The sequence below is a fragment of the Hyalella azteca genome, unplaced genomic scaffold (assembly GCF_000764305.2).
Source record: "Hyalella azteca isolate HAZT.00-mixed unplaced genomic scaffold, Hazt_2.0.2 contig14311, whole genome shotgun sequence".
NCBI classification, from domain to species: Eukaryota; Metazoa; Arthropoda; class Malacostraca; order Amphipoda; family Hyalellidae; genus Hyalella; species Hyalella azteca.
Genome location: NW_025944201.1, coordinates 24,569 through 43,135, shown reverse-complemented (window position 1 = coordinate 43,135; position 18,567 = coordinate 24,569). Strand labels below are relative to the sequence as shown.

Below are 18,567 nucleotides of genomic sequence, written 5' to 3'. Positions count from 1 at the left end.
AGAGCTTAACGCTCCTGGAAGTTTAAAAATGAGTCATGGGGTGCATGGGGTGCATGGTCTGCTGCTCTGCAGCAGAGGGGCACAGCACCGTCTCCTGACATTGAGGTCAGCTGTGCCAACTTCACAGATCATATCATCTCTGCCAGTACTGAGGTATTATCACAAACTAAGGCAATTATTACCCCAAAGTATAATAAGCCTTGGTGGACACCAAGCTGTGCCCAGGCTGTTAAAGCTAAGAGGGCTGCTAAGAGAATATTGATCTCACAGCCTTCCCCAAACAACCTAATAGCCTTCAGGAGATGTGAAGCCAAGGTTAAATGGGAGGTTAAAAGAGCCAAGCAGAACTCATGGAGGAGTTACTGCAGCAAAATCACATCCAGCACCCCCATATCTCAACTGTGGAAGAAAGTCAAGTCCCTCCGCACTCCATGTGTCCGTAAGTCGCAACCTCTCATATTGCATGACTCTATTGTGACAGACTCACTTGGCAAAGCTCAAGCTCTCTCCCTCCACTATGAAAAAACTTTCATGCGTCCAGCTCCCTCTCCCTATCCACCAAATGTTGCCCTTTCCTTGGCCATTGCACTGAGTGATGACTTGAACATCCCTTTGAATGAACCTTTTTCCCCTTATGANAATGAATCTTTTTCCCTTTATGAGCTGGAGTCTTCCCTTAAATCTTTGAAACACACTTCCCCAGGAATAGACCTCATCCATAACTCTCATCTCTCTCACTTACCTGGGATGCATGCCGGAGGCCAGCATAGCCCAGGACCCGCATATCTTTCATCCTCCTTTCCGTGCGTAAGCCTGCTAAAGGGCAGAGTAGACTTCGGGATTATATGTTAAAAGCCAATAGTACAAATCCCCTTCATGGAAATTAACCAGAATATCCTAATGCCCCCTACATTTTAATATCAATACCAATAAACTAAAGCATCCTACATCTCACGATGTCTACCCTTAAAAACATACAAGCCAATACAATCCCATTGTCCTTAGATGGCTCTGTCCTGGAGTTTGTTAAACAGTACAGATACTTAGGTGTGGTTCTTGATGCACCACGGCTAAGATGGGAACCACACATAAATGCCCTTAAATTAAATTGTATCCCAATTGTAAACCTACTACAGTCCATCTCGGGCAGACAGTGGGGTGCAGACCGTATATTGTTGATAAAGCTGTACAAAACTCTGATAAGAAGTTGACTGGACTATGGAGCGGCCTTCTATGGATCTGCAGCACCTACAAATCTTTCAAGATTAAATGTGATCCAAAACAACTGTTTGCGCATAGCTCTTGGCTGCCGTAAAACAACCCCGGTCTCTACTATGGAGGTGGAGGCTATCATTCCCCCTCTGTCTGTCCACCGCAAAGTACTAATGTGCAAGTACATACTACCTCCGCCTCATACAGTTGCCCCAGTGTCCTGTCGTGTCAGATCTGTTCTATGCAAATGTACCCCCTATCCATGGTTGAATTAATACAAGGTTGACCCACGCGCAGCTGCTCTTTGCGGATGTCGTTTGTTGTTCCGGCTGTGACGTCACCGTGGGCCCAAAATGTAAATACTGTCGCGAAAGACGTTGTTTTTGTGCCGATTTTGAGATCAATTTAAAAAAAATTGCCCTCCTCAAAATCGTTATAAAAATGCCAGTAGCTTCAGCTAGTCTGTCTCTAAGTATATAGGGCCTATTGAGCAATTCTATCGTGTAATACAAATAAATTCGAAACAAACAAACAGGGCCGACTTCGACTTGCTGAGAAGCCGTAATCGGCAAGGAGTTTCTGTCCGATCATTCAGAAGATGACCATAAAAAATGAAGCTCTCCTCAACGAATCCCGCTTATATCAAGTGAGTTGATGTCTAATTATCTCTCATTAATTATGTCAGTTTTAATCTGATTCTTCTCAATTTATTTACGATGTTGTACATGTTTCAGCGAGACTGTGAGTAGAATCAGATCCTTGTATTTGATGTGACACTGGCACCTAGGCTACCAAGGCAGCAGGTAAGGTAAGGCTAATGGCATGCCTATAGATTAAATCAAAATACTGTTTTGTGTTTATGTTAGGCAAGGTGAAATTTGGCAGGGGAACCCAGGGGCCCAGGGCAGGGGCAAGGGGTAATATAGGTACAAACATGTGCTATGTGCACATATGAATCATATGTGAATGTGGATAGCCACCAAAGTTTTTGTTTTATTTTTTTATTTTAATTTTATTTTATTATTATTTTATTTAATTTTGTTTATTTATTTACTTATTTTTTTCATTACTCTACTTAACTTTTCATAACATTAATCTACATTCATAACTTCAGCATTCCCTGTAATTTGTTTTTTTTTTTCCGTTAAATAAACTTAACAGTAATTTCATTAATTTTACCTATTTTATCCTTATTATTTGTCAGTTAAATATTTTTCTTTTTTTTTTCTTTTTTTCGTGTGTGTGTGTTCTCTCTCTGTTCCAGATTTTCACTTTCAGAGGTGTTAGACTGTTAGGTACCAATTAAACCCAGTTTAGGCAAGGGGCTATATGGACTAGTCTCCAGTGCTCCTATAAGAATAACTAAAAAAAAAAGGCAGATGTAAACAAACAAGATCAGCTGCACCGTGGCAGCAGGCTGCATGTGACGCTACCGACGCTCGCGGCTCGCCTTCGACGTTAACCGCCTTACCGCACGTACTAATGCAGTTCGCCTGTAGACTTGATTGAAAACTTTAAAAAAAGTTTGTATCACCTAACTGAAGCGTCAGCTGTCGCTTCCTCCGTCTGTTTTACTGTGCTAAGTGTGCTTTAATCAGGAGTCGACCAAGTCTAGCCTCTAAGGCTCTAGATAGACTAATAATATAGAGTACTATCAGTACTATGGATGTGTGATCATGTGTCCTCTTATTATAATGGCAACTGTGACAACTGGCAAATTACAAACAAGACATTTTTTAGAATGACTACTGGCAAACAAACTGCAAACAAGACATTTTTTAGAATCAGCTCATTTTTAATTTCCTAATTTACTCAAGAATCAAGATTTAAACCAATATCCTATATGTATGATAATGTTGCATCCATTATATTTTGCTGGTCTACTTGTAGCACTCAATATTGAACTTGAGCTTGAGGAATAGCCTAAAAAATATAACTCACTAAACTCAGTACTCACTGCAGTGAGTGACGCAGTGAGTGACGCAGTTTCTCGTTGACGAAAACTTGAGGTCACGGACAGATGGACATGGCAAGCACAATAGTGCATTTTTTCCATAAATGAGAAAATGCGCTAAAAACTCTTCATTGCCAGTTGCACTATGCTATTTGAATTAGCTACTATAAAAATCAGGCTCAGGCAGGCTGCATCTTCTGCAGTCTGCTCAATTATTGAGATTAGATTTACTAGGGTAAACGTGGTATATTCTGACATCGTGGGTAATTCCGACACTTCTCAACTTTTTCCTTTATGTTAAGCTTTGTCTTAGTTCTGCAACTTCCGCTCATTTGTTGATGGTTGAAATAGTGACGTCTTACTATTAGTATTGGGCACCATACTATTGCCAAAACACTAGGTCTGGGCTGTCTGGCGGGAAAATGTTAAGATCCAAAGAGAGACAGTGCACGTCACTCAGTGAGAACATCAAAAAATGTGTCAAAGTTGATAGTAGACCTTGCTCTACCAAATAGTGATAAACTGTTTGTGTAGAAAGAATATTATGGTTTGTGACTTTTAAAGTCTATGAATATATTATGAATCCTTTAAGTATACTTGTATTTGCTGATTTCAAGTGGTAAATAAATTAATAGATGACTAAGTTAAGAGATGGTTTTAGACACATAAAAACTAATTCTGACACAGCTTGGAAATAGACACACACAGCTTGTTCCAAGCTGTGTGCAAAAATTAAAATTTTCTTAATTAAAAGCCTAATAGCTCTTAATTAAAAGCCTAATTAAGTAGTGTTCAATATTCAATAGTGTTCTAATTCCGAGCTGTCTTGTATTCCAATACAGTTCACACAGCAATCGGAATTTGAACACAAGAGTGTTGGAATTACGAATTAGTAGAGTTTGAAGCGCGGCTGGAATTAGTCTTACAAAATGGCAAATTTAGTCACACACAGCATCGGAATATATGGATTTGGTAGGTTTGCATTCTAAAGGCTTTTTAATAAATATGGCAACAGTTTGTGACGTTTCATTGTTGCTGGCGCATAGTGCAACTGCGGTGTTTTGAGAGTGACGTAAAGCAAACAGAACTCGAGTTGCGCATACGGTGATTTTTTTAAAGCCATTCATTTTTTGCTACGTCCTCAATATGTCGGAATATACCGCGTTTACCCTAGATATGTTTGCTTAACCCTTTCACGGGTAAGTTACCATATATGATCACTTGAAATAGTGTCACAAAAGGCCTCACCACAGCTTCCTGTTTGTTTTTGAGGCATCCTTATAATGCCTCAGTCAATCCCTAATTATCTGACCATCGTGCTATCTATAGCATCACCAGCTGCAAAGTCCACAAATTGAAATATGAGCATTCAAATGAAGGTTTTGATTCGGACAATGGAATTGACGCTCTTTCCGCATTTTTTTCAAAAGGTGGAAGTATCAATATATAGGTATATTTATTTATTTTGGCAACTTGATTAAATTTAATTAAATTAAATTTTTATGTTTCTAATTTTTCATTTGCATAAACTGAATTTTAATTATAAAGAAAAATTTTGTGTACTGATCGCATTTATTGAATTCTTCAAGTGCGATTTAAACCTTCAATAGGCAAAATTTGCAAAAATTCATATAAATAAATATACTGTATAATACTTCTTACTTTCTTGAAATGGTTTCTAAAAGTTTAATTTCTGGATATTTCAATGCTTGCCCGCTAAAGGGTTAAGACTTGTTCTGGGGCTTGCTTGAGCCTGACCACATCACTCATGATCACTGATGGTTTACAGCTACAGGTTTCCTTTCCTCTGCAGCTCTGCCCAGTGCTGATGTTAGCTTGTTAGGAAAAATTTTTCTGATTATAAAGCAATATACTGTGATTAGTTACTAGTTAAATTATTATTTGAATTTTTTTATTTCAGACACTTTGTGATTTTCAATCTCAAATATAAATGATGTGTTGCTCAACAGTTTGATACAAGTTTTTCTTTCTCTATTTTTTGGAGCAGTTGCAGTTGGAGCTGTGAAGTTTCCATTGACATTTGACCATCATGAAGTTTGTAAGTAGCAATATGGATAAATAGGTATTATGTTTATTCATTTATTTTCTTGCTCTATTTTCAAACATTTCATACCATGCTAACTGCTAAGTTCAGAAATTAACTGCAAAGGAAGAACTTGTTCAACTATGTTGTTAGAATTTTATTTATCAAGAAATTAGTCAATTTTATTTTTTGTGCAGTACGTATTATATTACATTTTCAAATTTTCCTGCCATGTATGGGCAATAATACCTGTAATATTACTTTGTATAATTAGATTTCAGATTTTAATTTGTGTTAACATAAATAATGTGCTCTTTATAATTGGATGTTCCAACATAATTTAATGACAAATTAGTTTTTCTCTGCTATTTTTATTGTTCAAGGAAGGCTTTCCAGTTTGAAGCTCCATATGTACATAATCATTATGGCTTCCATTAAATTCCAAGCAACTACTGTATATAGGGTACTTGATGATTGAGAGTTAAATATTTTTACTTCACTGCATATATGTACCTTTTAAATTATCATGGTGAAAAGTCTGTTGGTGCTGCATTTGCCCATATTTGTTTATATTATTTTCATGATTATGACTCTGTTTGAAAATTAGTTTTTATAAACCTCATATTCATGGTAATGTAAGAACATGCATCACTCCACTGAACAATAAATTTGTTGATTGTTCATTTTTCCACAGTACAGTTTGTCCAGCGAAGCCAACCGGCCTTGCTCCATAGTTACCTTCCAGGACACGACCATCATGCTGGACTGCTGCCTGGACCAGAGTCCAGCACAGCATTTCCTGCCCCTGCACCTTGTGCCCAGCCAGCGTGCCAGCAACCTGGCATACTGGACACCTCGTGAAGCAGATGCCCATCTAGAAGGGGTACATAATAGTGTTCTCATTATTCTGATACTGATTATATGTGAAATTTTATAGAAAAATTTCCTTTGAGTTTTTTAAATGTTTCTTTGAATAAATCTTACCTACCAATCAATTCTGTTAACTACTCAGATAATCACACTTATGCTGTTGTTATCTTCTCAAATTTGCTGTGGGGATTCCAGTATAAATTTTTTATTTATATATCTATTTGTGTGTGCTCTTCTTCAGTTCATTTGTTGTTATTTTGTTATTTGTTAAGGAGCTGCGTGAGTGCAGCAACAGGGTGTTTGTGGACTCACCTCCTGAATTCAAAGCTCCTGCTGGCCAGTTGGTGGATTTTTCTGAGCTGGATGCCATCTTGGTGTCTAATTACCTGAGCATCCTGGCCCTGCCCTACATCACCAACGAGACTGGCTTTAGGGGCACGGTGCTCATGACAGAGCCTACCATGCAGCTTGGCAGGTATCATGGCACTGGCAACCACCAGGCATGAAGTACATGTTATTATTTAATGTCTGTTCAACATTATTTCTTGCTGTTAAGCATTATTTCTTGTGCTTCAACATTATTTCTTGCCTATTAAAGCTCAATATTGTCTACTACTGTAATTGCTTTCAGAAACAGGGTGATATTTATTAGTCATTATTATTGTTAGGAAAAAGACATTTTATATTTCTGAAGGATGCAGATATATAATCTATTGTAGTTTGATCAAAAAGCTGAGGCTACCAAGTGTTGAGATTACCCAATAATCCAATAAATTGACTCAGTTCATATCCTAAGAATACTGAATCACCTAGTTCAAGGTGAGGTTCAGCAGGCCTGTGCATCAGATGTTAGTAACACACTTACACATTTGAGGTACTGCATATATAGTTATTCAAAAAATCACTTTTTCATTGCAATTCCTTCTAGGGTAAACGGAAAAGTTGTGGTACAATGAGTATGGGTATACATATTATAGCTTTCACTAGAAATGGGTAATTTATGATTCTATGGATACTCAATTCAAGTATAAATTGTGAGTGCAATCTCATTTGAGATAGTGAAAATAATCAATAATATCTCAATGTGCAACGAGCCCTCAAAGTTTATTTGAACCCAAGGCCACACCAATCAAGTCATAGAATAATCATAATAATATTACATAATTAGCTCGGTAGGTTAGCTAATAAGTATCCTACCACAGGTTGGTGATGAAGGAGCTGGTGGAGGACATTGAGCGCTGCCCCAAGGCGCGCTGCAGCGACGGCTGGAAGCAGTGCCTGCGGCTGCTGCCTGCGCCGCTGTGCCACGTACGGCCTCATGCTTGGCGCCGCATCTACACAGCAGCAGGCATTGCTGAGGCGCTGTCTTATGTCACCATCGTCGCCTACAATGAGGCTGTGGTGAGGCTAATATCATTTATCCATATATACTATCAGTCAGCCATATTTACTTTCATTCAGCCATATTGTTCTATTATTTTTTATGTTAATGTTGGTTGCTGTTTTTGTAAGATGATATTAATGTTAGTTTGTTGTACAGAGCATATGTGGTGCGGTGCAGGCAACCGCGGTGTGCTCGGGCTTCAGCGTGGGCAGCTGCAACTGGCTGCTGCAGTCCCACCAGCACAAGGTGGGTCATGGTATTAGGTGGGTCAGAGCTGCTGCAGTCTCACCAGCACAAGGTGGGTCATGGTATTAGGTGGGTCAGAGCTGCTGCACAAGGTGGGTCATGGTATTAGGTGGGTCAGAGCTGCTGCAGTCCCAACAGCACAAGGTGGGTCATGGTGGGTCAATAAACATGATGAATTCAGTGTTGATTGTGACGCTAGATGTTTATGTTATTATGGTAAGTTGGCAATCAATAGAATATACTAAGGACTGTCAATGTTTATATATTGATTTATAGTAACGTTATGTTAGTATATATATATATATATATATATATATTGGTGTAGTTAGGCAGAAGATTTTCTCTTATGCAAGTTTGATTGAAGACCAGAGCATGCTTTACGTTGCAAACTATTAAAATGTCATTCGGAAACCTGCTTTTCGATCTCCCGACGCCAGCAAGAAATTTAGTTCGACTCATTGAAAAAACGAACAAGAAGATTGTTAATAAAAAGCATGCTCTGGTCTTCAATCAAACTTGCATATATATATATATATATATATATATGCGTTAACATACAAATACATACCATATACAAAATACATTCGTTACTTTGTACAAAACTGAATGTTTATCAAAAGTCATTGACCTGCAAGTTCTATCGCGTCGCAGGAGCGCCTTTACTTTCGAAATGCCTGCTTCTTTCATAATTAATAATTATACTGATCTACCTGAGTGGTATGAGGGGCACCTTTTATCTAAAAAGCTTATAGTAAAGTTGAAAAAAGTAAGTTTAGGAATTGAAATGAAATCAAATGTAGAAATTCAACATCAGTGTAAAAATACGACAATTCAGCGCTGTTGTTGAGTGCTGTTGTTGAGTGCTGTTGTTAAGTGCTGTTGTTGAGTGCTGTTGTTAAGTGCTGTTGTTCAGTGCTGTTGTTGAGTGCTGTTATTGAGTGCTGTTGTTCAGTGCTGTTGTTCAGTGCTGTTGTTCAGTGCTGGTGTTCAGTGCTGTTGTTCAGTGCTGTTGTTCAGTGCTGTTGTTCAGTGCTGTTGTTCAGCCATTTGCCTCTCCTACAGGTAGTGTACCTGAGTGCCTCGTCGTCCCTGACGACGCACCCTCGTCCCCTGAGCTTCTCGTCCCTGCGTCGTCCAGACGTGCTCATCGTGTCGTCCCTCATCCACCGTCCCGCGTCCAACCCCGACCTCATGATGGGCGACCTCTGCGGCTCTGCCGTCCACGCTCTACGCAACAACGGTCACTTCAACTCATGAATATTATAAGGAAAATACTTTATATTTATCTGTGTATTTATAAATATTTATCATATTTATGAGAAATCTTCAATGATGCGACTTGAATAAAGCGCTAAACATTGTGGGGATATTATGTATTATTAATGATCATGGCTCGAATGTGTTGATGTAATTATGTACTAATGTAGATGTAAAAATAAATAATGTAGATTATCACCGGCCACACAACGGTTATTAAATATGTCGTTTCTTTAAATTTTATAAAGAGTTTCAATTTATAACATTTCGTGGCTATGAAAAAACATTCCTATCGCTGCAGTGTAAAATTTGCAATGAATTTCTTTGCATCATCTTGCTATTGAATTAACAAAGTTGAATTAACAATAACTAGAAGTGTGTGGTTAGCAGAGCAATGTTTCGTTCGACTGTAGAAGGTACATACCTAATACACATCAATGGTATCATGATATGTACAAAAATGATTTAGTTTCCCCGAAGCTATTGATGTGGTAGAGGCGGAAATAATCTCACTTCTGTTGGCGCTTTTATCTCAATACTTAAACCTGAAATTAACACTAGTTACAATACTACTTATTATAAATGAATGGTATATTAACTATTATTATTAAATTATGAAATTTGATGTTCAAACTTAGCTCACTATTGAGTACAAATTTGCGATTCCACACAATTATTCAATGAAGCTTACCTCAGATGAGCCGTTTAGGGTGCCTATTAAGTCGGCAGCGCTGTTGTGTGTCTTGAATTACACGCGCCTTGCATAATATGTTACTGCCAGTGCACAATTGATTATTCACATGATGTACCGGTACTATGATTTTTCCGAATTTTTTTCATAAATTTGTTCATTTGATTGGGCTGGTATACTTGAGTGTTGTATGGTATTGCAGGCTGCGTGCTGGTGCCATGCTACACCAGCGGGCTGGTGTATGACATGCTTGAGTGTTGTATGGTATTGCCGTGTTATATGGTATTATTGTGTTTGCAGGCTGCGTGTTGGTGCCGTGCTACACCAGCGGGCTGGTGTATGACATGCTTGAGTGTTGTATGGTATTGCCGTGTTATATGGTATTATTGTGTTTGCAGGCTGTGTGTTGGTGCCGTGCTACACCAGCGGGCTGGTGTATGACATGCTTGAGTGTTGTATGGTATTGCCGTGTTATATGGTATTATTGTGTTTGCAGGCTGTGTNCATTGTAGTGTCAGCTAGCCTCCAGCATTGTAGTTTCAGCTAGCCTCTTACACCGTATTTGTGCTAGCCTCTTACGTCGTAGTTTGATATACCGTAATCATTATTTATTTGATTTATTATGTACGGTATTTGCCCGCCATTGCTAGTGTGAGGCTAAAGTTTCATCGTGCTTATCATGTGAGGTTGTCAAAACATTATATTTCTAGCCCTCATCTTACCCAAAGTTTGCTCGATGGAGACATTATCACGCTTACATCCCAATGAATTTGCTCCGTATATTTTCTTGTTAAGTTTTCACACCACGAATATTCCATGCAAATTATTATGAGTTTTCACATCATAAATTTGCTGCTTGAATGTTCACTTTTCACTTCATGAATTTGATACGTTAATTATGTAATAATTAATAAAAAATAGATAGCTACTTGAATTTGTGAGTTATTTAGTGAATTTGCTACTTGAATTATGGAATAATTTATTGAAGTACGTTAGCTACTTGAATTTGTGAGTAATTTAGTGTATTAACTACGTGAATTATGGAATAATTTATTTAGGAAGCTGATTGAATTTGTGAGTAATTTAGTAAATTTGCTACGTGAATTATGGAATAATTTATTGAAGTAGCTACGTGAATTAGTGAGTAATTTAATGTATTAACTACGTGATTTATTGAATAATTAATTCTAATTATAATGATGACGCGCGCAGGCTATCAAGCAAGAAGCAGAACAAAGTGTACCAGCAGGAGGACCCCTTCGTGCACGCACAGCTCGTGCGCTCCGGCAGAGTGAAGGCCTTCAAGAGCCTTCATGCTGATGGCTTCACTGCAGAGTTCAGGCAGNCACCGGTGGGTATCCTAGAGGTCCTGGTGCTCTTCACCGGTGGGTATCCTAGAGGTCCTGGTGCTCTTCACCGGTGGGTATCCTAGAGGTCCTGGTGCTCTTCACGGGTGGGTATCCTAGACTAGCCTCCGTTGTAAGTGCGTGCAGAACTGCAGTAGGAGCTAACTCATGATTACATGTAGGTATCCTGCGAGTCGCTCCTGTGTTAGGGAACGCGGCGGGGTAACGGGAGATCACCATTGCTGTCCATGGTTCCTAAAGTAAATTTTTATCTTATTTTGAGCTATTTTTTAACATTCTACTGTCGAGCTTATTTTGCGAGCTTGGTTACTAAAAAACTTTCTGTCCAACAGCCATCTTTTTTCTCTCGTTATTATTCAATATTTTCTTCCATTTAATAACTTTTAGCACCAGGAAGTAATATTGGTACCATGAGATGCCGATTAGATTTTTTATACGAGTTAGATAAATTTATTAAAATTCATTTGGAATTTGTACGAATGTGTTATTCAATAACTCTTCTACTTTCCAAAAGCTGTTTAATTTTCCTTGCACTTTCCTGTATACTTTGACGCTAGTAATCTAGTGTAGTAACTAAATAAACTTTTTGAAAAGTAAGATATTCTATAGACCTATTCATCAGATACCTTATTATGGTCTATATTTGCACCAATTCACGTCTTGGTCCTCACAATTGACATAGTCTCGGGCCAAATTGATCCTTGACTTCACACGCACTCAGTTGCCATGCTTATTCTAGCCAACCTTCCGGGCAAATTGCGATGAAATAACGTTAAAACGTAACAAGTCAAAGTAAATCAACGTAAATTCCACGTCAGTTACCTAGTGGGGAATGATGAGTGAAATTGACTTGCATTTTACAGAGCCTGAGTTTGACTTCATCGAGGCCCTGGCCCCCTACCAGCCCATGGCCATGAGGCCGCTCTACTGCCCCATTGACACCTGCCTCAACTACGCGCAGGTCTGCCGCGTGTTGGTGTGTGTTAGGACGTGTTTGTGTGTGTGTTTTGTTGTGAAGCTGCGTGGTTGTGTTTTGTTGTGTAGCTGCGTGTTTGTGTTTCGTTGTGTAGCTGCGTGTTTGTATTTTGTTGTGTAGCTGTGTGTTTCTCGTGTTTGGGAGTGTTTATGTGTGTTTCTGGGCGTGTTGGTGTGTGTGTTTGGGAGTGTTTATTTGTGTTTTTTATCGTGTTAGTTTGTGTGATTGGGAGTGTTTATGTTTCTGGGCGTGTTGGTGCCTGAGTTTGGGCGTGTTTATGTTGATGATTTTTGCTTATTTTTTTGCGTTTGACTTGTGTGCTTGTGGGTTGAGTTTTTTTAGCTTTGTGTTGTGTTTATGTATGTTTGTGTGTATGTGTGGGTTTATTCGTTGGGACACGTGTGTTTTACGTAAGCTCTAACATTCTGGTTGCCGTTACTGTGTGAGCACAACTTAATACTGAGGATTGTTGTGCTCTTCATTGTCCGTGTGCAGTTATTCCAACTTGCAGTTATGAATCACCCAATACATTAGAATCTTGAGCTGCAACCAGCTTTGCCTGTAGTCGTGACCTGTCACCTGTGGTCGCTTCCTCTTCAGTAGCTCGCAGTTATAACGCTTTATAGTTACACTGGAGTCCCCGCTCTATAGTTACACTGAAGTCCCCGCTCTATAGTTACACTGAAGTCCCCGTTCTATAGTTACACTGAAGTTCCCGCTCTATAGTTACACTGAAGTTCCCGCTCTATAGTCACACTGAAGGACCTGCTCTATAGTTATAATGAAGGCCCTATAGTGACACTGAAGGCCCCGTTGCAGGCGCAGAAGCTGCTGTCGGAGCTGAAGGCGACCACGGTGCTGCTGCCGGCGTCCTACACGAAGGCTCCCCCCACGGCGGCCGCGGCGGTCGCTAAGGACCTCAAACTCGAGATCGTGAGAGCTCTTATAGCAGGGCTGCCCGACTTGGGCCCATACTTTTAAAAAAAGTTAAGAGACCGTAAGTTCATCAGCCAATCATTGACGGCCTTTCAAGCAAAATCCACCAATCATAGACAAGAAAATAGATCGTAAGTACTTACGTTCTCTTAGCGAATTTTGAAAGCATGGCCCTTGGGCTCTAATTATATTCTTTTTCTGATTTTTATTTGATTATTTTTATTCTATTTTATTGTAATCTATTCTATCGATTTTATTCAATATCTAGGGTAATATCAGGTGGCAGCATTAACACTATTAACCAAAGTGATAGATGCTATCAACATTTGTGGTTCAACGCTCTTAACGTGGCCATTCACGATGAAAACGTTTGGGAGCCTCTGCTCTTGGTAGAATTTCTCCTAGTTCAGATGTGATGTCCTATTTATATTTAGTAATTAAGATGTTGATATTTTACCACATTTATTCGCTGAGGTCGCTTATATTGTTAATATTTTTTATTAGTATTGTAATCTCGTAGTGTGACAATTCCTGAGGACAGTCGTGGTACAAGTATTATTTATTCATCTCGTAAGCGTTTTAAAAAACATTCAAGGAAGTTAAATTGAATTGAAGCCACATGATTATAATCCCTGTCAGAAGAATAGCAGTGCAACGTTTGTGATTCATATAAATTAATCCTGGAGTTAGAGGAACATTCATATAATCTAATTGTGATTAGTCTTATTCGTTCTGTTTAATTGTTGCGTGATATTCAACTACTCGTGTATATAAATATTATAAAATTACCAAACCGTGTTAAAAAAACAGGCTGGCTTTAGTGGTCGACGATCTAAGCCTGGCTAATCCATTTATTGACAAGGTTTTCATGATTAAATACTAGTGATGGAAACTAACAATAATTACAATGTTGTGGAATACGTGTTCTTTTTGATTGAATAATTGCGGTCGAAGGTGCAGAAATTGGCGCTGTACTTTACTGTACTGGACCTGTTATAAGGAATTTGTTGTAACGCACCTGTTTGCTGCACAGCCTGCAGGTGCACCCCAGTCTGCTATTACCCCAGTCTGCTATTCCCTCAGTCTGTCATTCCCCTAGTCTGCTATTCCTTCAGTCTGTCATTCCCCTAGTCTGCTATTCCCTCAGTCTGTCATTCTCCCAGCCTGTCATTCCCCCAGTCTGCTATTCCCCCAGCCTGTCATTCCCCCAGCCTGTCATTCCCCCAGCCTGTCATTCCCCCAGCCTGTCATTCCCCCAGCCTGTCATTCCCCCAGCCTGTCATTCCCCCAGTATGCTATTCCCCCAGTCTGCTATTCCCTCAGTCTGTCATTCCCCTAGTCTGCTATTCCCTCAGTGTGTCATTCTCCCAGCTTGTCATTCCCCCAGTCTGCCATTCCCCCAGCCTGTCATTCCCCCAGCCTGTCATTCCCCCAGTATGCTATTCCCCCAGTCCGCTATTCCCTCATCTGTTCATCCCCCATTCATTATTTAATATCCAGAGCCTATTCTTTCAAAAAAGTTAAGAGATCGTAAGTTCATCAGCCAATCATTGACGGCCTTTCAAGCATAATCCACCAATCATAGACAAGAAAATAGAGCGTAAGTACTTACGTTCACTTAGCGAGTTTTGAAAGCATGGCCCCAGTCCCCTAAATCCCCCAGTGAGGCAGGAATTCTAGGATAGTTCATAAAGCTTGTCATGTTTGGTCGGAAAGTGATCCTGTTCATCTCCATACTGATTAAATGAAGCGTAGGTACTCTGACTTTATTTTATACTGTAATATTGAACATAGCTTGGGTGCAGGGGTTGAGAAGAATAGGAATATGGGTTGAAGCGATATGGAGTGTGCAAGACGCGGTTGTTTCGTGGCCGTGGCACCGGGTGTTGTTAATATTAAACGTTGGCGAGCCTATCGCGAAGGAAATTCCATCAGTTGAGGAATTCAGCGTCACTTCGAGGGGTAGGTTGACTATGTGCGACGTCTGAATATATGGGAACCCTAAAATTAGCTCCAAAAGGTTGTTATACTCTCGTGACCGTCACACCAGTACCAGAAATAACGGCCAGGGTCAGACCAGGGGCCAGAAATAACGGCCGCGCGGAACTCCGAGACGTTCATACCACTCCGACTCCGATATAATAACGTCAGAAATTTACGAGTAACGGTTGTAACTTCGCTTATTTGTACGTTAACGTTCATTGCTACGGTTGTGACTTAGCCGTGAGACAACGCGAGAGGCCAAGAGACATCCAACGATTATATAATAGATGCGTGGAAATGAGCTTGGTGTAACGCTATCGAGGAGGTAGCCACTATTTAGAACTACCTACAGTCGTTATAAATTCTACGGTTAGACCGGCCGTGAGACATCAATGTAAGCGCGGGGAATACGGCTATGGAGAAAGAAAGACTGTGGAAGGCGACCGCGGGCATGCGCGGCTGTGGCTGCTGTACGGCCGCTAACGTTAGCGTGAGGTACGGTCGTTTACGACAGTCGTACAACTCAACGGAACTGCAACCAATCAAAATTTCTGGTAAAAGTAGGAAAATTTAGTGATGTAAACTGATAGATTCTCATGTTTGATTGTGTTCGGATTACTCTTTTACTGTACCAGTGTTGCATTGCAACCCTCTCTCTGTAAGATTTTTGCCATAACCTATTTCATACGAGAACATACAAACGCGAATACTCTGAGTAAAGCCTAAGACGCTACGGCCGCGACCTGACTAAATTAAAGCAATAGCCGATGAATAATAAAATTGTGACAGTAAATACATAATCTACCAATCTTGTAAATTTTCCATAAGTTAAGCACGATTGGTTGTGATGGCATCCTCTGCAGACTGTGATTGGTTGTGGGATTGTGATTGTGTGTGGGATTTCCAGTCTGCCCTCGGTTCCCCGGCTCCCTCATTCCCCTAACTCCCCATCATTCCTCTAACTCCCCATCATTCCTCTAACTCCCCTCATTCCCCTAACTTCCCTTACTCCCCTCGCTCCTTCATTCCCCTAACTCCCCTCACTCCCGCAGTCCCCCGACGAGTGTGAGGCTGAGGGCCCCAGGCGCTACCCCAGCAGATACCCCCACGGGGCGCTGCCCGTCGACGACCTCATGCAGGGGCTCAGCCAGGCGGGCATGGTGGACGCCAGGCTCGAGGAGGACGCGGGGGGCTGTATCATCACTGTGGTGAGTGGGGTGTGTGGTGAGTGGGGTGTATAAACAATCAGACAATGACTGTAAACAATCAGACAGCGACTGTTTACAATCAGACGATGACTGTAAACAATCAGACGATGACTAAACAATCAGACAATGACTGTAAACAATCAGACAGCGACTGTAGACAATCAGACAGCGACTGTAGACAATCAGACAGCGACTGTAGTCAATGGTTTAATTGTACACGTCGTAGTTGCTAACAGCTGCCGTGCGTGCAGGACTCAGAGGACGTGATGCTGCAGCTGCGCGACCACGCGACGCACGTCATCACGAGCACGCGTGCTGCGCGGGATAAGATACGTGCCATCCTGCAGCGTGTCCTGCAGCACGTCTAGTGCACGTCCTGCAGCAAGTCTAGTGCACGTCCTGCAACACGTCGTCGTTCACAATAATAACAAATAATGTTATTGTTCGCTTCCCTGTAATTGTACAAATTGTTGATAGCTGCGCCTGAATTACGGCTTCGTCCTGAGATCGGACTAAAGGAGGTGATGGCGCCTATACTTGTTTTTTTTTTCAACTAAATTTGAAAACTTAGAAACTATTTCACATAGTGCGATCCACATTGTAGCCAATGCCTACTGTAATTTTTCCAAAAAAATTTTTTTCAAAAAATTATTTTCGAATAATTTTAATTATCGTCATACGGCGTTCCCACGTTGTTTTTTCCAGACTTTCTGCGTGAAGCCTGAAGGATCGTACCTTTGACTACTGCGATTTGTTACTTCAATAATCCCACTTTCATATCTCATATGAATGTAATGTGTTCATATAACTTTTATATGACCACATAGTATTTTGTCGTTCTGCTGTCAGAAATGAAGCGCCGGTTGAATGTGTCTTTGTAGTGTATTGGTGTGTACAAAACCTGAGGCTGTGCCCATATATTAAGTATTAGGTGCCTGATCTCTTCAAGTAACTCGTTAATCTGCATTGTTTATGAGCCGTTTCAACAAAATAAAATAATTAGCCGTTTTATTGAAACCTTGAGCCGTGTCAATAAAATGAAATGATATTATAAGCCGTTTTTTATTGACACCTTAGTCGGTCATGGCATATGCGGATATGCCTAGCCAGAGGCCTGGCCAAAGAGGCATCCCCTAGCAGAAAAAACTCCATTTAGTCTACCCTAAAAATAAAAAAGAAAAATGTTTGTAAATAGAAGAATAGTTCGGGGAGCCTTGCAATAAAATAATAGCCTTGAATGGCCGTATTTAATAAAATTTAATTTAATGTAAAACCACATCAACATTAATCACCGGGTAAAGAGAGATAAAATTTTCTCTGCAAATAAGTATTTTGAGGCTCGGAAATGACTAGATTGAAATGTAGGAAGTATAAAATCTCCAACGTTAAGGCCGCAAAATATGTAACAATAAATTTTATCTGTTTTCATCATTTAGCAAGGAATAAAACAAAGTGTGCCTTTTGGCGAGTAAAACCAATGAGCAACTCTCTGAAAATAATAGGAGACCTCTGGTGCAATGCAGCCAGACGTACGAATGGATTATGTGAAACAGTACGATTTCTTCTATGGTAACCAAGATCGATCATCGATGCCCTTCACAGGATACCTGCGCTGGAAGGTTTCGGTGAAAAAAATTTTTTTTTGGCCACGATAGCTTTAGGTTTTAACAGCGACGAAAAATATATTAATTTAATTTATTCATTGCATAAAGTGATAACAATAAACAATGACGTAAAATAAGGCGGTGCGTAAGTCCTTTCATAAAAGTATGATTGTATGATATAAATAATCAATTTGAAGAAAATTATTATCTCCTGATAAATGATCAACACATAACAATTCTCTTCTAATTCACTGAATGAATGGAGGTGAAATTAGGGAGCCCAAAGTTCTGTATGAGTGGGCGAGTTTCCAATTATTGTTCCCGCCTCTGTCAGTCGCGCGTGGAAAAGAGACCATCGGCTTCGGCGTAGGAGGATATTTGCGATGATGGCCAAAAGGGCTAAAAATTGCCACATCTATCAACCGGGGTTCTCTTCAGATTCAACTGTATAAATATCTTAAACATAGTTGAATTAATTAAAGAATTCATGAAAAGGAATTTGTGAGAACTTCTGTTAGGAGCAACTTGTAATACGCCCGTAATGAAATAATATATGTAGTTTTAAATAACCTCTATAAAATGAGAGTTCCTCCGATTCACTCAGTAATTCTAGGACTAATAGCCATGACATTACTACTGAAATAATGGACTACGCTCGTCCTACATTGGTTCACGCAAACGAAGCTGCGACTTCAAGCTAAATAAGAATTTAAGGCCCTGATTGAAAACCGAGAGGCTTCGAACAGGCTCGGCTCTTCCCTATGCGTTCCCTCCACACAAATTCATATCTTTATAGAAAACGTTTCGGAGACCAGCTCCATCGTCAGTTCGTAGA

At 40.0% G+C, this 18,567-nt stretch overlaps 1 protein-coding gene across 1 annotated transcript; it reads left to right on the top strand.

Moving 5' to 3' along the window:
- The first annotated feature begins 5,087 nt into the window (after positions 1-5,087).
- On the top strand, positions 5,088-16,678 carry LOC108680495 (integrator complex subunit 9). Its single transcript, XM_047884024.1, has 14 exons — positions 5,088-5,225; positions 5,905-6,093; positions 6,353-6,555; positions 7,283-7,481; positions 7,621-7,710; positions 8,773-8,950; positions 9,861-10,093; positions 10,155-10,171; positions 10,871-11,043; positions 11,889-11,986; positions 12,821-12,934; positions 13,971-14,003; positions 15,973-16,128; positions 16,380-16,678. Exons 1-14 carry the CDS (start codon positions 5,217-5,219, stop codon positions 16,494-16,496), a joined length of 1,809 nt encoding a protein of 602 aa, XP_047739980.1. The 5' UTR covers positions 5,088-5,216; the 3' UTR covers positions 16,497-16,678.
- Positions 16,679-18,567: the final 1,889 nt, after the last annotated feature.